The 20,198-nt window shown below is 36.6% G+C and overlaps 1 protein-coding gene across 7 annotated transcripts in view; it reads right to left on the minus strand.

The window, feature by feature from the left end:
* Positions 1–327: 327 nt before the first annotated feature.
* Positions 328–20,198, minus strand: part of LOC124165548 (innexin shaking-B-like) — a 93,576-nt gene continuing 73,705 nt past the window's right edge. For all 7 annotated transcript variants that reach the window (XM_046542996.1, XM_046543001.1, XM_046542998.1 and 4 more), the window contains 2 exons: positions 7,660–7,879; positions 328–2,938 (listed from right to left, as the gene is read on the minus strand). In XM_046542996.1, coding sequence (XP_046398952.1) covers positions 2,430–2,938; positions 7,660–7,879 — 729 coding nt within the window. In that variant the 3' untranslated portion in view covers positions 328–2,429. The remainder of the gene's footprint in view (positions 2,939–7,659; positions 7,880–20,198) is intronic.

The raw sequence follows: 20,198 nt of genomic DNA on the forward strand, positions 1-20,198 counted from the left end.
CAAATACTATATTGGCTACAAATGTTTACTGGATTTTCATACATGCATATACCCAGCGTATTTTATTGTTTTATTTTTTGCCTATTGTGCAAAACTTTGAAAATATATATTAAGTATTCATTGAGCTTGAGAGGATGCAATTATTTATTTACAAGATAGCACACTTGACCCTCCCTTAATTCTGCATCAATAGCTTACCTGTAAGTTTTAACGTGCATTTACTCAATAAATTTCCAGCAGCTTCTGACGACGGCATCGTTGACATAGCTACAGGTTTGGGATTTTACATAAGCATGGGAAAATTTAAAGTTCAATGAAATCCCTTGATAATTCATTTTATGTTTATTTGGCGTTGAATAGAGCAAAAAATAATTCTTGCCGATTATTTTTCGTGAAAAATAAGTAAATTGAACTGCAACTCAGCACCAAAACAATAACTATTACATAAATTATCATAATCATTGGTCCTTTGACACAAACACACTCTTCAATGAACTCATAAGGGATGGCTTTATAATGGAGATCGGTCTTTTTTATTATATCTACTTTTTAACATGATAGAGGCACTTTCCCAATGGAGGAAATATTTTTTGCTGAGAAAAAATTGGAAATTTAAAAGAATGAATTCACATTTACGTAAAAAATTTCGGCAGTGCATACACAGTTGGATGTCATTAACGCCCACAAAATGACACTGGTTTTTAGCATCATAAGACTCGATCATAAAATTTATAAATTAATCTACGTGGTTTCACTGAAAATATACCACGAATCACCATCATATTGCGTATAAAAATGCACTTCAATTAACACTGGATCACTATTGTCTTTTTTCACTGTTAATGTTATTTTTTTATCACACATGTGCGGCCAAATTCGCTGTTCTTTGTTCTTTTCAATCTTATAATTCTATTAAACACGCACTTAATTACAGTTAATGTAATTTTTTCTGCCTTAACTCACATTCGTAATCGTGAACTTACCACAGAAAAATAGTCCATCCACAATACTATCACGTAGTAAAAGTGTCAACAATTTCCAAATTTGCGATTAATTGGCATGTAAAATCCATTCATACCCTCTTGGCGATGCATTACCCACACATGTCAATGAGCATTGAAGGGATCACGCCACATGTTTTATATTTCGATAGGGTCAAACGTGATGATAGTATTTTTCATACCACTGAATGGTCGAAAGACTGTTGTACGTACATTTGTGCACACCTGAAATTTTATGAACCCTGTTGCGCATAGTTCCATTGCGAAAAATTTTATTTTTCGAAACAACGCGAAGAAAACGCTATTTTGACATTATTTTGAGAGATTTATGCCCAGATGCGTTTTGTGGAACACCCAGAAGCCTAAGGAATAACGTTGTGTTTTTATTTCTTTTTTAACTATCTCAGAATTACTGCTCTTGTAAAGACAGATTTCTTTGACTATTTTACTTCGTTTTCTTGTGATGTCGAAATTGTTTTCAGTGCATTACAGCATCCATCCTTTGATCCGGATTCAGACCTGCATATTCATGCAGCAACGTTACCAAAACATCGTCGGCATGAGAAAAATACAGGGTGAGCTTAAAGTTTTACCCTGATTATAAAAACTTACTACAGAATAACTGTTTGCCATAATATTTTTCTGGGGCTGTACCAAGGACAACATGTTCACCACACCAGTTACTGACGTCGACGAACTGAAGACTAGGATACAAGATGCACTGGATAATGTGATGGGACACATGTTACAAAACAACTGGCGGGGACTGGAATGCCGCTTCGACATTCTCCGAGCTACCAAGGAGGCACTTGTTGAAGTTTTCTAACGTAAGTGGTCTTAAAATAAAGTATTAACATTGACGTATGTAAAAGCATCAAATTTAAGTTATTATGTGAAACCGCTATTCTGTAATAAATTATTATAATCATGGCAAGACGCTCACCCCATCTAACGTGGGGTATCATCCCAGTCAACTTCGTTTTTGTTTGAAAGGTGATTATGGAAGAGGTTATGGACCTCGGATTTGGAGTTCATGAAGGAATAATGATGGCGGCAAAGTGGTCTAATACGAATAATAAGGTTTTCTTGGATTTCCAACCGGGTGAAAGTGTCCAAACCAGAGAAAACATTCTCCAGTTCATTCGCGGGGAAAGCACAATATCTATCTCCTGGTCTTGGAGAAGTTTCATGCAGGATGATACACACGATCAACCATCTTCCAGTGTTACGAAACATGCCGTACTCGACTCACAAAAATATCACGACTTCTGAATAAAGGGCCATAATCTTCCAGGCAACAATCTTCCACTCTCCTCGAGCTTGCGCGCGACACAGTACGAGAGCAGAAGTAGAAGAGTTTTTTTTTCGCCTGCGAGACGGAAAAAAAAGCACAATTTCTTACACTTCGCGTAAGAAATAAACCCTATGCTACGCTCCCATGTCGTGCTCGTGCTTCAGCTTCACGGAAAGGTCGGTGAGAACGTCTCTGAACACGAGCGAGTCCAAGTTCTCCCCCAGAGTCACGAGCAAGAACCAGTCACCCAGCCTAGTGTTCCTCACTATCGTCTCACATATCTCGCGGCTGACCAGCCTGAAGCGACGGTTCAGCAGGAGGACTCTGGTCCTCGGCGAGGCTATGGCCAGGAGACGCCACAGGAGAACCAGCGTGGTGAGGAATCCCAAGATGAGGAACCAGAACCAAAGGAAGATGTAGATCTTCTCGTTGACCACGTTGAGCGGCAGGATGCACACCGCGTCGTGCCTCTCGACTTCTCCGGACGAACCGAACTTGTGGAAGGTGCACTTGGCCATCCTGGGGAAGATGATTATCATGGGGTCGATCCTGTCCTCTTGGTCGCTGTCCATGAATTCGATGACTTCGAGGCCGTACGTGAGGAATGCGCCGTCAAAGAAGCGGTCCATGAGGAACATCTGACCTGGAATTGGAAAAGGAGAGTCAGCCAGAGAGTCACCTTGCGATACCATTGAGCTTAAAGCAGTGTTCACAAATATAATAATATTAATAGTAATAATAATAATAAAATGCCTTTATTCGGGCGAGGTTGAGACTAAAAAGTCCCCTCTTCCACCTAACCCCTCAGTAGCGTCAATGTAAACATGTTAAAAAATAATAGACAAACGTTTATAATGCAAAGGATATATTATATACAATATCGGGTGTTTCAAAATGAATAGCGGGGTTTGAACGCATAATATTATGTATTATTCTAAAATTACAGCTATAAATCATGCATCAAATGAAAGATTAGCTCAAACTGATTTACAGAAAAGCCTACAAGTGTTCATTGTGCGCACCATTCGTCACACGGTACGCGTCAAAACGATATGCGATTTCTTTCCAGCGTTAATTTGTCTCTCTCAAGTAATTGTCGCAACAGCTGCTTCAATCCTGTTTCTTAATTCGGAAAGGTCTTCAGGTTTGGAGGCGCGGATAGTATAATACCCTGAAGGATCACAACCGAACTTAATACGGAACGCACGTTGGGCAGTAAGTACAGATTCCGTCTTTGAAAACTATCAAACACAAAAAGCTTTCTGTTCACTTCTGTTTCTTTCTGTTTCCGCCATCTTTTCTACGAGTCCTTTCTTAAGGATGATGGCAAAAAAATTGGGTACGCATGCGCATTGTTGCCAACAAACAAAACCGTTGGATTTTCTCTTTCGTATGATAATTCGTTTAAAGCAGCAAGTTAAGTCTAATAAATATTACAAAGCAATAAAAGCCCCTATTAATTTTAAGCACATGGTACTTTACATGGCGTAACTGGACCTATTATGAACAACAAAATGCATCTATGGGATGTACCTTCAATTGCAGTATAAACGGCGCGTCAATATTGCCATCGTATTTTTGGATAGTGGGTTTTTATGTCCCTTGACAAGACTATTTTCCTTGCGACTAGTCAATTTCAAAGGTTCCGCGTCAATAAGCAAATGTCTACTATGTAACCAACATTTCGTAACCGACATACCGTAAACGGACAGTTCGTAAAGAATGACATCTCGAAACCGCGACAATTGGTAACCAGACAGCTCTTACTGAATGAAATCGAACCGTTAGAGCCGCATTTGATATTATTTTTACTACACCTTTGACTTTGATTGATTTTACTATGTAAATATTGCATTGTATTTTTTTTATTTTTAAAATTCAATTTTTTTAATAATTTGGTAATATAAATGTCATTTATTAAGAAAAAATAACAGAAAATTCGGCCACAGTGAATGAAAAACAGCATTAACAAACATCGTTCCTGATAAGAATGAAGTTATATCGCTACCAAAAACGTGGTTGATATCAAGGAGGAAATCACTTAAATGTATGTACAAAGATCAAAAAGTATGTTTTCTCTCCGTTTGATGGATTGATAATTTAATTAAATTTTTGGAGTCAATTGTCTTAAAAATTCAATTACAGTAGATAAATTTCATATCGATCCTTATTATTCAAATCGAATTAAAGTTCTTGAGCCAACAGGTAGAGGTCCACGTTTTTGCACACCAGACAGTAGTCCTGTAACTAGCGTTTGCAAAATTCGGACCATCCTTTTGTCGTCTTTTCCGGGTCAAATCCTCCAACTCAATTTTAACCCACTCTCCGATTCGCTATCCAGCTTAAATTTTCAGGATAACTCAGAACTAGATGACAATGCAATGTTCTAACACTTTTATTGCGATTGGAACTGTATCTCGATTTTTATTCAGAATTTAAAGTTTTAATTGAGATTAGTTCAAAAATGGCCACCAAAGTAAAATGGCGGTGCTGCGTTCATTAAAAGGAAGGAGAATTATAGTAAATCATTACGACAAATTGAAAAGTTGAAGTTTGTTGAAAATTTTTCGCGAGAAAAGCGCAGTTTTTTGTAAAACTTTATTTTTATATTTTTATATTATTAATTTTTATTAAAGTTGGGATAGTAATTGTGAGATGAGCATAAAACGTGATTTTAGTTAAAGCTGACATCTAGGAAACCCTTACAACCAAATCCATGTTCCTTAATGGCAAATTACTCCTGTTATTTCTCGCCTCTCTAACTAACGTTCAAGCAGTCAGAGCCTGTTTACTTCTACATGCTCTTGGGCTTGTTTCCAGATAGTCATACGGTTCCGTGATCAATTAGTCTGTCCGTCATTTAACGTTAACCTAAGCCAGGGATGTGGATAGTTGGAAAGGCTGCCAGCCAATTACGGCATCTGAACAATGCAGTGCGGGTGACGTATAGTCGATCCAGAAATTATGGCGAACCATGCACAGATTTCGAATTGACCTAAATTCTTTCCCGATAATTATAAAGCGAGAAGATCTTTTCTCCATAATTTAAGGCAGCGTTAGTTCCGTTTGGTTCTTCTAAATTTGCTTAGCCCGTTATAACCCAATGTTTCTTCTAAGTATATACAAAATGATTACATATTCAGCTCTATTCAAGAAAGATTTAAGCTACGTGTTTTTTTGTGCCGTAAATTTTAATGGCGAAATATGTAGCTGCCACAATAATTATGAATGAGTAGAAAATGTTCACATCATTAAAATGAGAAATCTTGAAATTTAATTTCTCTAAGAAGAAACACTGTGTTAGAAAGTGTTAATGGATACCCTGATCAAGCCATGATGATGATGGACGACACGGCCATCGAAACGCCTGCAGAGATGGAGAACATCATCCGGTGGGAAACCCGAAATAACTTCAACATCATCATACGCCGGAAAAACCTCAGATCTTGCTTCAATGGATACCCGCCTACGGAAATCAATGTAGGCATTTATTTATATTATTATTAAATGTATTATTGCTATAATCATTGTAAAAATGTTGCGCACATTAATTCATCTTCTATAACCTGAAAGACTTCTGCTCTATGAATAAGATTGTAAAGTTTTGCAGTGAACTCTCTTCTCATTCTTCATCTTGTATTAAGTTTCCGTTAGAATATGGATATTGTGGTAATGCTTTGGTGTATTCTTTCTCGTACTCCTCGCTCATTGGTAATTTTAATAGGATGACTTATTATTTTGAGTTTGAGCCAAAGAAATGAAGAAGCAAATAGTTGACTGAATTTATATTATTGACTGCTGAATACCGTTGGTACCAAACAGAACCTGCATGGTTCCAACCTCAATAAAATTAACCTTTCTTTAATTTGGCATATGATTCGAAATTTAGGTGTCATTATAGAGGCACTATAAACGGATGCAGCAGGAGTAAAAGTGGGGTTAATGATATTTTAATCAAAGGGGTTCATGGATGACCAGGCGTTGATTAGCCAGTCAGCGAGGGGGTTGCGAACTCTGGTGAATACGTTAGACAAGCATTGCGAGGGCATGGGATCGGGATTAATCGCAAGAAGACCAAGGTTATGCGATTTTGTGAAGCATTGCCAGCTAGGAATGTGAGACTTTATATAAAAGTAATTGGGCAAGAACTTGAGCAGGTAGAGCAGTGGACTATTTGGGCAGCACATTAGAGGAGAAGGGATACAGCAGCTAGGAAATCAGAAAGAGAAATGCATTATCGGAGAAGGTATGCAAGAACAGAAAGGAGTTCATAAGAGGATGTAAAAATTAAAAGAAAATACTAATGAAAAGTCTGATTCTGAGTGTAGCGCTTTACGTTGCAGAAGCACTGGCACGTAGGAAGGAGGACTTGAGAAGACTGGAGGTGCTCGTGAAGTGGGTCTGGAGAAAGTAAAGTGGACGAAGAGGAGGGGGAACGACGAAGTGCTGGACATGGTGGGTAAGGTGAGGCAGCTTCAAGATGAGATACGGAGGAGACAGAAGTTATGGATGGAGAGAGTACTTAGCGGGGAGGGTTTGTTGAAAACGGTGTGAGTGAATATTGGTTAAACGAGGGAGAGGAAGGAAGATAATATGATTTGTAGATAGAACGAAAGAGAGTAGGCCATGTAGTGAATTGAAAGGGTAGTCTATGATGGGAGGAGAGACAGCCAGAATACTTCTTAATTACTCCATGGGAACACATTCCATTACAGAGATGGACATTTCGAACGCCCGAATGAATTTTTCAAAGCTTAATAAACACTTTATTAGGAAAAAATTATTTCCAAACTGTAAAATAATAATATTTTGAGATATTGTCTCATAACTGACGATTTAAGGCTTAAATTTTCCATTTGATATGGGAAATGAAAGAATAAACATTGTGAGGTTCACTAATGTAATTGAAAAGTACAAACCGGGTTTCATAACATTTTCAAAGCTTTAGAAACTTTATTAGGAAAAAATTATTTCCACACTGTTTAATAATAATCAAGGGATGGAGGTGTTGAAATAATATCAGAAAATTAGACTGATTTTCGACGAGTTGACTTTGTGGAAGTCCATGGATAATAATAATTGAAACAGCTGTAGTAATTTTACATACACTCCTTTTATCTTTCCCTACCGGTTTCAATGCTTACGCATCATTTTCACTCTCAGGTCTTGTCTTTTGTTTTTAAGAAAGATTAACTATGATTAATTAAAGATGTAAAAAATTACTACAGCTGTTTCAATTTTTAATATCAGAAAAGTTAACTCCTGTGTGGAGTCAAAAATTTATTCCCTTTAAGATGACATTTGATAGATATTTTCAAAAGTGTATGCCGTTCAATATTACCTGTATGTTAGGCGAGTACTTACCTACAAGGTTGAGGAGAGCGAGTAGTTCGCAGAGGTAGTATTTGTACGCCCACCAGTTGTGGTTATTTCTGTTCTCCCAAAGATAATCTAGGAGCAACCTTTTCTTATGCTTTCGCTCGCCCTCTGAGCAGATCCCAACGTCAAGGTCCATCATCAGAGTGGTTATTTTTCCTCCCTCACAAGATTTCCAAAACCAGCGTGGAGCGTAGAACAGGATTGCCTGAAGGAAAGAAGCGATCATATTTTGAGAGTGATCGACATACTTTTCTGAAATATCCGACTTAAGATTTAAAACATTAAATGAAACACTATTTTAAAATACGGTTTTTCTAAAAGTAAGTAAAGTAAGTAATATACGATTTTTCTAAAAGTAAGTAAACGGTAAGTGTAACCAGAGAGGAGAAGTGTAACGTAACTGTTTTTGACAATTTATTTGAAAACAGTATAAAATGCTTTAAAAATTAAAGTAGTAAGCTTCTCATCTCTCGGATAGTATAAGCTTGGGTGCTGATTATTTCTATTGGAAATATGTGTAAAAGAGCCTAGTCGGTGAGCAAGCTTTGGTATTCAATATTATTGTCTACACGTAATTCGCACGCTTTATTCTCCGAAAGATAAAAAAACTTATTTTTTACTTATGCTGTTTTTGGAAAAAGCGTGTTTTTTACCTTTTTTATTTCATTTGTATTTTCTACTTTATACTGAGGAACCATTTAATCGATTAAATCAGAGCTGTTATAGAGATTTGAGCGAAAAATATAATACTAACGTCATCTATTGTCAATGATAAACGAAGATTTCGTATTGTCCACAACATATCAACCGAGTGTTACACGTGTTTCAATTATTATACATACAATCATCCTCAAGTACTAATAGAAACTAACCTGAGGATGTACCTTAGGTATGTTGTTACCTGAGGATGACTGTTTAACAATTGGAACACGTGTAATACTCGGTTAATAAGCTGTGGACGATACGATGTCTTCGTTTATCATTATCGTTAGTTATGTTCCACGACATAACTCCTAAGAAAGTTTGCCATCTATCTTGACAATTTAAAAATATTTTCCATATAGATATTTTGTTAATTAATTCGAGCACGATGTGACAAAATTTTAAATTTCTAGTCATTGAATATTGCATAGCCATCAGAAGCAGGCACGTGTGCAACATTTCATACCGATCCAACAATGGGAAATAGGTCAAAATCGATTACAAAATTTCATTGATGAAACAGACAAATAAAGTTAAGATAAAGCGTGTTATAAATACTAGGTAACAAACATGGAATTTCATGAAGTTTCCGTAATACTTATAACGTTTCAATGGTTTTAACGCTGTTGACTCTTTGGTATCTTGAATACCTTTGGTGTCCTATAAGTAATAAATGGCCTAGCTGGAAGGCAGGTGGTAAATTTAGTGTCACAACGTCGCGTCAGTCAGATTACAACCGTTGGCCCTGCGGCACATCTGTTTGCCGAATAAAACGGTTTAAAGGGGTATTCGAGTAAAAAGGTTCCTCGGAGGAAGTAAACAAACTTAGCGAATTTAACTCAAAAATTGTATTCCAAAAGTTTTTTTTTCAACTTTCAATTACACCTTATGCAGCAAATACGCCAGTAAGACTCCATACTTAACTTCAAAATTATACTAAAACCTGCTTTGCGTAGTTCATCGCGTGTTTCAGATTAAAACTCTAGAAATTCGAGGCAAAACAATCATATTAAACTTGTATGAATCACAACCGAGGTCTTGCTTAGACCGGTCAATTATCATGGCCAATGTGAAAGGCCATACAACAGTCCTATTTGGGGCTTTAAAAGGCAATGAGTTATCGTGAGTAAAAATTGCTCACTTACAAATATGTGCAGTCAACACTTAAATTAGAGTTGAATTTAAGTATTGAATACTTGAAAAGTATGCGAACGGGGTTGACTTTTATTTCCTTAAAGAAATGCTCCATCATCTGCCTTTAGCCCGGGAATATCAAATTGGTGAAAGTGTCAAATTTGTCGTTACGTTCACAGAAAGTTTTTACCGGCCAAAATTCTATTGAAGCACTTTCATCCGTATAAAATATATAATTCTCGAAGTAGAAAAATTAATTAGGAGGAAGTCATATGGAAACTATTTCCACTTTTTCGTACAACCTATTCTGTATTCAATAAATCCAAGTCATAATTTCATTTAAATATGTCTCGCTAAATTTCTCCTCTATATTAGGGAAATATCGAAAATATTTCAAACTAAAAGTTTTTATTTACGTTTTTGATCCAATTATACGAAGTTTGAAAAAAATAATTGCTAGAATTTCATCTGATTCAATATTCTGATGACAACTTTTTGGAGCAGCAAGGCTAGTTAAGTTTCAGCTTTGTTTTGATGACGTAAATGTACCATGTTGTGACTTAGTTGAATTTTTTTCATAGATAACCGTGGCAATGTTTACGGTGGAGACAAGATCTAGGCATCCCTACCGTTCGCTGACAGTGGAATCATTTGGATTCTAGTTTTTATTTATTGTTAGTAATTAAATCTTTTTTGGTGTACTGAAAAATTATTTTTGAAACTATTAAATTTTTGTGAAAAGCGTTTGGATCAGTGGCGCCGACTCCATGGGGCCTGAGGGGGCCCGAGCCCCCTCAAAGATTCGTTTGGGGGGGCGTAGCCCCCTCAATAATTCAAGAAAATAATTAAGTTATATTATGCTTTGTGAAATCACAAAAATATATTGGTAACTTTTTTTCCCATGTTTGACGATAGTTACCTTTTAAAATAAATTCAACAATGTGTTAAAACAAATAATTATAAGGTTAACTGAATCAGGTGGTGTGAATCATGACAGCTTTTCGGCGCTACGACACACTTTGAATTTAACCTCTTCCCGGGGAAAGACCTCCGATATGGGCCCCCCCAATATTTTTTATAAGTCGGCGCCCCTGGTTTGGATAGTAAATCAACGAACTCGGCTGTAGAATCTGGAATGTTGCGTGATTGAGTGTATTTATTCCTACATTTTACTGTATTATTTCATCAATTTTTACGGCGTTTTTGACTAGCAATATTTGAAGTGTAGATTGCCCGTGCATTCCCGGATGGGTTCTGTCTATAAATTTCTATGTGAGGATAGGGATTGAAGAGTGTATTTTCTGTAGGTCTTAGGCATCCAAAGAGCACCAAAATTTTAAAGCCCTTTGTGTATAGGTTGAGATTATATGTATACACATCGCATTCATTACCAGCTCTTTCGAAGGAATGTGAAACATAAGATCGTAAAGCTGATACGGTCATAAAATAACATTTTAACGAAATCCAAAGAGCATTGTAGCATAAAATGTCGGGCTCTACCTACCTCGTTGAAGACGAGAAAAATTCCATCTTGGATCAACATTTATCGATGAAAGTTCCGAGTTCGTAGCCGCAACTTAAGGAAAATGTAGGATTTCTAAATGCTAATGCAGGTGCGGTTCTCATAGGTAGAGTTCGAGGGTGCTGTAAAGCTATGTGAATGTATAAAACTTCGGTTGTTCAGTTTAGAAAAAATTCTCTATTCTTGCATAAATATGCTATCTATTTACAAAATGATCCATTTTGGGATAACCAAACGGCCTTTTCATCTCTGTACCTTGTTTAGACAATGTCAAATATGATAAGTTGAGATTTGGCTGAAAATAATATCCTCATCACATCATGATCGGGAGAAAAATAGCAGAAGCTGTGGATTGCCAGTGTACGTGTTCCCTTGTCTCTTCGAAGATACCTTCGTTGCCTCCCTAGGACTTCAAATAATCCTTTTGAAAAGTTACATTTCCGAACTTTTGATGTTACGGGCTACGATTGTTAGTGCATTGATCTTTTAATTTCGTACAAAATGTGTGATGACCACTACTAATACACGACGATTATTTCAGGATAAATTACTATTGTATATTTCACTTAATAAACACTATTTAATTCTCTAACGTGTTTTTGTGATGCCAATTTTATAGACCAGCTTTGGACACCAGGTTCGACAGTGCGAGCGATGGAGTGTCGCCATTGAATTTCGCAAGTTGCCTCTTCAACCATTTCTAACCCAGAGCTGCTTCTGGGAGAAATCAAATTTCAATATTTTTCATTTTAAAAACTTGAAATTTTGAACTCAATGATTATTATCTTAGGAGCTTAATATTTTACCATTACAATTTATACTACAAAATAATGCGTAGTAAAGATATTTCCTAAAAAGAACAGGAAATGTATGCATTTTTGATGTTGCTCAAAAACAACATAGGGTTGTACTAATGGGTTAAGGCATTTCTTGCGTACCCTCGAACTATTATTTTTTAAATTCTTATCAATGATCGGCTCTTTTGAAGGATTCTAAAAAATAATTTTGCCATATCTATAGATTTAAAATTATATATTTCAATTTTTCTTAATTTTTTGGATATCAGTAACTGAGGTAGGTAAGATATAGTGGAATTACATCTTGAGTTAACGAAAAAGTGAGATGAGACTTTTTCCACAAATTTATTGTGTAGCGTACGATGCATTTAGACCGTCAGGTCATTCTCAAGTACACTGATTTTCACAAGCTACGAAATTTCATCTTAAAAATAGCTTTACGCAGCTAATCCGAAAACCATGGAGAGAACTGTAATCTATGGCTGCAAAAGCCTCAAAAGATATATGACGAGGGTATTACTTTCACCTAAATCTACTCTAATCGCGTTTAACATTTTTTATGCAAACTACAGGAAAAAAGGCCGTTTGAATAGCCCCTGATGGATCATTTTGCATTGTAGATAGCATATTCGTGTCAGGAACGGAGAATATCTTACAAACGATTTGCCAAAGTTTTCTACACAGTGCACTTGAGAATGATCAGACGGTTGAAAACAGTGACTTGGAAGAAATTCTCCGTTCTTGACATGAATGTGCTATCTATGACGCCAAACGATCCATTAGGGGCTAATCAAACGGCCTTTTCTTCCCTGTAATTTGCCTAAAAAATTTAAACGTCATTAGAGTAGATTTAGGTGAAAGTAATACCCTCATTATATATCTTTTGAGGCTTTTATAGCAATAGATTGAAGTTCGCTCCATAGGGAGGTTTCCGGGTTACAACCCGCCTTGAGCCTTTATTACCGTATTTCTATATACATACTTAATTTTAACAAACACTTGAACAAAATTACTTTTTTTGAGCTCTAAAAATACCGTTTTCAACATCGAGAATCCTGGGATGTTTTCCATAGATTTTGGAAGGGCCCCAAAATCATTGGTAAACCATTTCAAAATTTATATAAATATTTATCTACATCTACATAATAACCCGCAAGCCGCCTAAAAGCTGTGTGGCAGGGGGTGTTAGGACACCAGCCGTTTACAGCTAAAAAAAAATTAAGTGCTCTAACGAGGTTGGGACTAGCGTTTATTAAAGTTCGTTCGGGGGAAAAACGAATTCCCATATCTATCCGTTCGGCAAAACATCTCTCTTAATTTATCGCTTCTATCGGACCTGGAAATATGGTATGGCTCTAATATTATGTTCTCTGTGTCGCTCTTAAAGATATCCACTCTCAATTGTTCAAGCAATCTAAGCCTACCGCGCAGCCTCCGAGGAGATTTATTATTCTGTTATTATTATGTCTGCATATTAACCGATGCAAAAATTATGACTCGGTATATTTTCCCGAGAGAGGGGATCGTTTCAAAATTCTGGCTACGGTTATGGTTGAAACGCGTCGTACGGCACTCAATAAATTTGTGGAAAAAAGGCCATATTTTTTTTCTTTAAATCTTCAGAATGTCAGAATATGAGGACATTCTCGATATTAGTGATGCTCATTCTATAGATCAGCTTCAGGAACTACATTCTACCGCACGGGCGAGTCCCCGTCGTCGCGGCGGTGAGTCGTCGCAAGACCACGAATTGTCTCTCTCGTTCGAAAATTTCGAGAAAGGGGGAGTTGAAGAGGGAGAGTCGTCTTCTATGCGGTTAACCCTTTTCGGAGGAGCGGAGTAAGAGAGGGGAGGGAGCGTTTATAAAGGCGAAATCTGGCTTCGCGCCAGCTTCCTTCTTCTCCTGGGGACACGTCTGTATTTAAATATACAGTTACCCAAGTTATCCGTTTTCAAAGCCAGGGTCCCCCGGGAGGCAGGCAAAACCCTTACCCATTCCATCCCACCGACGCCTGAGGAAGACTTCAGCCTTGGTCTTGTCGAACGGAGTGATGAAAAAAGATTTCCGTGGCATCGCAGCTTTGAAACGTGAAAATGTTCCGACGGCTATTGAAAGAGATTCGTTCATGCATCGCAAAATAGAAGAAGCCTTGATTAGATTTGGAGCGCGTGGGCGAATATGAGTACTCTTAATATTTTTAGAGCAACATTCGCTCTCTCTCGGGAAAAAATACTCGTACAAAATTAATAAAATAAATTTGTTGTTTTATTACTAATTTTATTCCGTGTTATAATTTTCGCATCGGTTAATATTTATATAAATGTATTTACTATAAGGGCAAGTCCATTATTATCCGCAATTTACATACATATTTGTCTATTTTTTATAACTGCGGTTTCACGTTAATGATGCATGCTTTGTTTATTTGTTGTCACGTCTTTGCAAGTTTCAAGTTGCTAGGTTACTTTCTTTATCACTGTCGTAATGTTAATCGTGGCTGCTCCGCTTTCTATTTGCATCAAAGAAGAGCAACGGTCAGTTATCCTTTTTCCGTCGTCGGAAGGCGTATCAGGGGTCGAAATTCATCGAAGACTTTCGGTACAGTACGGGAACAAAGTTTTGCCACAACAGAGTGTCTACGAATGGATTGAAAAATTCCAAAATGGTCGCGCAAGTGTCCCAAAGAAGTTGCCGGACGACCTTTTACCGCCAAAAATGAAGAAGACAATGAGTATTCATATGAAATGATTCTCTTTTACTATTGACGAAGCGGCACATACCATGCAAAATAGTCACATTTCTTCCTACGAATATTATGTACTTTTATGCAGTACTGTAGTATTGCATATAATTTTAAAAAATAGCCAATTTAACTATCTAGGAGTACCGTTAACGGACGACAATAAAGAAGAGATAAAAATTAAAAAGCCCGACCTCCAGCAGCTGTCAGTTCATACTGGAGCTTATTAAAATTATGAAGAAATAAACTCTTGTCAAAAAGAACAAAAGTGAGGATTTATAAAATAATAGCCATGCCTTTAGTATAATACGGTCCTGAAGTGTGCGCTTTTACAAAAATATCACAAAAGAAGCTCATAGCGTTTGATAGCAAAGTTTACGAAGTAAAGTCGGTGCCATGAAAGATGGAGAAATAGAAAATTAGCAGAGCAGAGAGAATTGTACAAAGAACCAAATATTGTGGGAATCATCAGAAGCAGGAGATTATAATGGCTACGTCCATAGAAGAAGTGAAGAGACAATGATGAAACGAGTTCTTAATTGGAAATCAGAATGTTTAAGACCGGTAAAGAGACCGAGAAAGCGCTAGGACGGCGAAGTAAAAAAGGATATGAGGAAGATGGGAGCCCAGCTTGATATAGCAGACCACCATAAAATGTGGAGGCGCCTAGATGGTGAGGCCAAATGCCATTTAGGTTTCCAATAACCACAGGAATAAGTAAGGAAAAAGAAGAAATATTTATATAGAATTTTTATGCTTTTAACCCATAGTCCCCCAGAAAACGTATTGCTTGTGATTTTGAAGATATTTAGGTACTCTGCTCCTATGGTGGTCTTTATCTAGTGAAACATTTTGCTGATAAATCAACTTCTTTCTTTAAAATGACCCTTGGCCATATGGCTAAACTGGGTGGTAACGAGGTGAGAATATAATGCTGTTTAATATCTATAAGTGACCTTGATAGAAACGATGAATAGAAAAGAAAAGAAAATTTTTGGATGAGGGAAAGTTAAAATAATATCGACAATGCCGTTTCCAGTTTACTTTAATGATACTTGAATGTATTTTACAGACAGTAGCGTCCATATAAAACTTCATATTCGCACCCGTCTCTTTACGTTAGTGGTCTTATTTCGATCGGCTTCAAAAATAAACTAATCTGTGGATCAAAGTATTACAACCTTCAACAATATAGCTGTGACAGCTCGACAGCAAAAAAGGGGTGCCGGTTTTCTTCAAGAGCCTTATATGCTCAGAATTTTAGGAATGTATCCATATGGCTGCGGTGGACGGAAATGGGTTGATATTCTAGAGAAATATTGTCTCATAACTGACCATTTCGGGCTTAACTGTGATACTTATATATGTTTGGTATGGAAAAAAAGAATAAACTTTGTTAGGTTCACTAATGTATTTGAAAAAGTACAACCCGGGTTTCATAACATCTGTTTCGTAACTCCTGATAATGAAACTACGTTTTGAAATCCGAGTCGAGCTTTTTGAAATATATTAGTGAATCTAACAAAATTTATTCTTTCATTTCCCAGAATATTGTCTCTCACGGCGAAATGTGCCAAGTATAACGTTTGCATTGGTTAAGATTTACATAGAATTTTATGATCGGCAAAATATCTTTCAAATTATGAAAAATAAAGTGGTTACCGTGGGTAGGCTGCACATCAAGATTTTTATGGTAATTTTTGAGAATATTGAAACGAGGAAACCATTTTACTCCTTCTTTTTAATTTGCCAAAAAGTTTTTTTTTAATTCAACTCCAGCTATGCATTGAAGCATATATTTTCATAGTTTCAATTGGATAAAATTCTATTTATTTACGTTATGCTTCATCTCAGTACCAGTGATTTACTGGGTACTCGAGTCTCCGAAGGGAAACGAATCTTTTGTTTCAAATCTCTTCTCTCAACTACAGCCAAAAAAATACACAGCTGCTAATCGCAGAAGACAAACTCTTTTTCATTCCCCTCTACCTTGGGAAGAGGCTTCAGCCCTAAATTGTTTGAAGGGTTTGGTGAAAAAAAGATTTCTAAGGCATCGCAGCCTTGAAATATTCCATGGGCTATTTGCAGAGGTTCGTTCGTATACAATGGAAACGCGGTGTTAGATTTGGAGCGCGAGAGATAAAATGGATAACTTTAATATTTCAAGAACAATAGTCTCTCGTGGGATAATGCACCAAGCCACAGTTTTCAATCTACTCGATTTTTCTTTCTTTTGTTGCTAGAGGGAAAGATTTGCTTCAAATATAATAAGCAAAGCGGTAACAGTGACTTGGAAGCAAATCGAGCTTTCTGATTAGGTATTAAAACGAAAAATATATAAACTTCCCTTCTTATTCATCTGATTTTGAGGGCAATGTAAATGTAGATATGTATTGTATTTTTGCTGATTTGGTACTATGTATACGGGGACATGTATTGTGTAAAAATGTTTTTTTTAAGGGCTTTTTAAAATTTTGTGGTACTAAGTATTTTGTTTTGCATTTTGGTTTATGTATATTATTTTGTAATAACTTTATGTTACCACCCGACTTCATGGTCGACTTGTAACCAATTATTTAATAATAATAATAATAAATAGTATTTTTAGCTGGTTCATTTATAAACCCTAGCTTTACTTCGAAATATCCCTTGACCTAGTTTATATCGGATGAAATTCTATTGACGTATTTCTTGTCTTCGTAAACTAGTCTGCTTGTAAGTTTTATAACTCTAGTATATTTTTTTTGTGAATGTAATCGGTACTTTCAGTATATAATCTCTTCGCAACTACTACTCCAACAACGAATAAAAGATAATTGGCTTCATCATAATCGTCATATCAAAAAATTATTTGCCATAAATATAGAAACGGCATTACTTCCATACCCATGAAGATCGATGCATACGATATCCTGCACTTAACCTTCTGGAATGGAAAAGATTGCTATTTAATTGAAGAATAACAAATTTATTGCAGTTTTTATCTGAGCTGGATGTAAATTTATTCCCATACTTGATTGTTCATTTCCGGTGCTTTTGAATTTTTAAATTCATCGAAATTTTAGTCAAATTTAACTTCATTTTTAGTTAGAATCAAGGGAACAAAAACATGCTCGGTGACGCTAGTAATATAAAAGCAAAATAACTTTTCATCCTATCGGTACTACATTTTAAGCATTAAACTTTGGTGATCTGTCGGCCAATATGATCCACATGATGGGTAATTCAACTTAAAAGTTGATGAGTGAAATACGAACTCTCCAATTTTACCATCTGCCTCACGCTTATTTATAATTTGAATTGATTAACAGTTGGACATTTACGAAAATTAATTTATCCTCGAGTTGTCTTTATTTCACCAGAGCTTTGAATTTACATCCGCGCTCTCTTTTAATGAGAGCTCATGTTTCTCTCACAAAATTTCCTGGGCGTACGCATTAGCGTTCCACATTAAACGCATGCTTAGATGCTAAAATGCATCACATTCAGCTAAACTCTGGCTTGAATCTATATTTGCTTTTGTTTATCAATAGGATTAACTGTTACCTTTGCGGGTCGTCAAGGTGTCGGCGGTGTTTTCCGTGCGTGGAGAATGGTCGCCGGCAATTGCTAACGGATTAACTTGGGTCTCACGAACCTTCAGTTTTAGGTTCAGACATTATATTTTCGGATGTGCAATTCACACATAGCCTTTTCATACTCGACCCTTCATGATGTATCGCAGAGTATTTTTAATGATTTTTTACGTTGAACGTGAGAGAACATAATTGTTTATGTCGCCAATGTACAACGCCTGACATATTTCTTATTGCACACTTTTTCTTGACTTGTTTCGTCTGTTTCTATGTTTCATCGCTGTAATTTTTTAATTGATTTCTAACCCATTTCCCGTCGTTGCATGGGCTTTAAATTTGCGCTCTTAATTGCTTCTAATTACAATGCAATATTTAATTATCAGAATTTAAATTTGTCCGACTGCGATTTAATTATTTAACTAAATTTGCGCATGGAAAAACAGTTTACATTTTCTCGATACATTGCCATAGTGATATTTTTTACACATTCATTTCTTATACAGAATTTCGTATAGAAAATAAAATAAAAACAGATTTAAAAAGACGTGTCTTTTCTAAATAAACAGTATAAAATGCGCTAATAAGTAAAAAATAAGCATTTTGTCACTCTTAGAATTAAGCGCGGGTACTGACTGGACTTAAATCAAGGATGGCAATTGAAACGAAACGACAGTCTGAGGGGATCGGGTTGGTGTGGTGGCTAGAGTGTTGGCTTCCCACCCGGCGGGCTCGGGTTCAAATCCCGGGGGTGGCAGAGAATTTTCAGCGACTGCCCGATCCCTGCTTGAATGTTGTGTGGAGGACATTTCAAGCGCAACACTCCATCCGTCGGATGGGACGTTAAGCCGTGGTCCCCTTGGCGCCTTTCGTTAAGAGCAGGCTAACGCCGACGCCAGGTTTCTCTCCACCCTTCCTTACCTATCCCTTACCTCATGGCGCAAATGACCTAAGCTGTCGGTCGCCTCCTCCAATTACCATACCATACGAAAGTCTGAACCAGTAAATTTTCAATAGTACTGGGAACGAAACGTAGAAACGAAACGAAATGGATTTAAACCCGTAGACCTAAACGCAGGGTCGAAACGAAATCGGAGTTTAAACTACTTCGGATCGAAACTTAACTAAACCTGTGGGATGAAACGACACAAAGATTATGTTCCGCATCGGGGAAACCGATTGCTTCCCCTTCGAACGGTTTAGTTTCGACCCACACACCGAGTACGAAGCATGGTTAAATGAAGTAGAGGTTCGGCCTACCGCCATACCGCCATGGGGAACTCATATTTTTATCTTTAACAGGGGAACGGTGAACGCAAACTGGCCATTCGATTTTTAAGCTCAATGTTTTAAACTCTCTACACGTATGCCAAACGTAATGGGTCGAAACTATTGTCTCGTATACCCTTCCACTCAACTTCTGGGATCGAAACTCAACTATGAGCAGCGGAGATTCGATTAATTTATTCTTGCTCCCAGGATTAAACTTTGTTCCGGGTCGAAACTAAACTACTTGGTGACTTTTGGATATTTTCGTGCAGGAACGAAACTAATTTTATTTTTATTTTGCATAAACTGTTACCACCTGGCATATAGCCAACTTGTAACTTGTACAATATAATAATAATAATAATATCCTAAACCTAGGACTCATATTTGTTTTCCTCCAGGTTGAAACGAAACATTTTCGTTTCGTTTCACTTGCCATCCCTGGTTTATATATTCATATTGCGTTCCAATCCTTAATCCCGTCTTTTTTACTCGTTTCTAATAAACCTAATCAGCCCTCATGCTTTACTATCCAATGATAAGCTTACCTTTTAGTGCATTTTATATTGTTTTTGGAAAAATAGTATTTTTCTTATTTTTTTATTTTTTTCCATCTAGACAACATTGACATTATTTTAACGGCATACATCAACAGATTGCTTCATGTGTCCATTTAATTACCTTGCATCACAATAATGATGCAATTATCTTCTCTTCTCAGTAGCTCAATCTCAAAATTAATGTTCATTTATTGATCCTAAATTATTTTTATAATGAAAATTGCATA

Source organism: Ischnura elegans, chromosome 9, assembly GCF_921293095.1.
Source record: "Ischnura elegans chromosome 9, ioIscEleg1.1, whole genome shotgun sequence".
Lineage (NCBI taxonomy): Eukaryota > Metazoa > Arthropoda > Insecta > Odonata > Coenagrionidae > Ischnura > Ischnura elegans.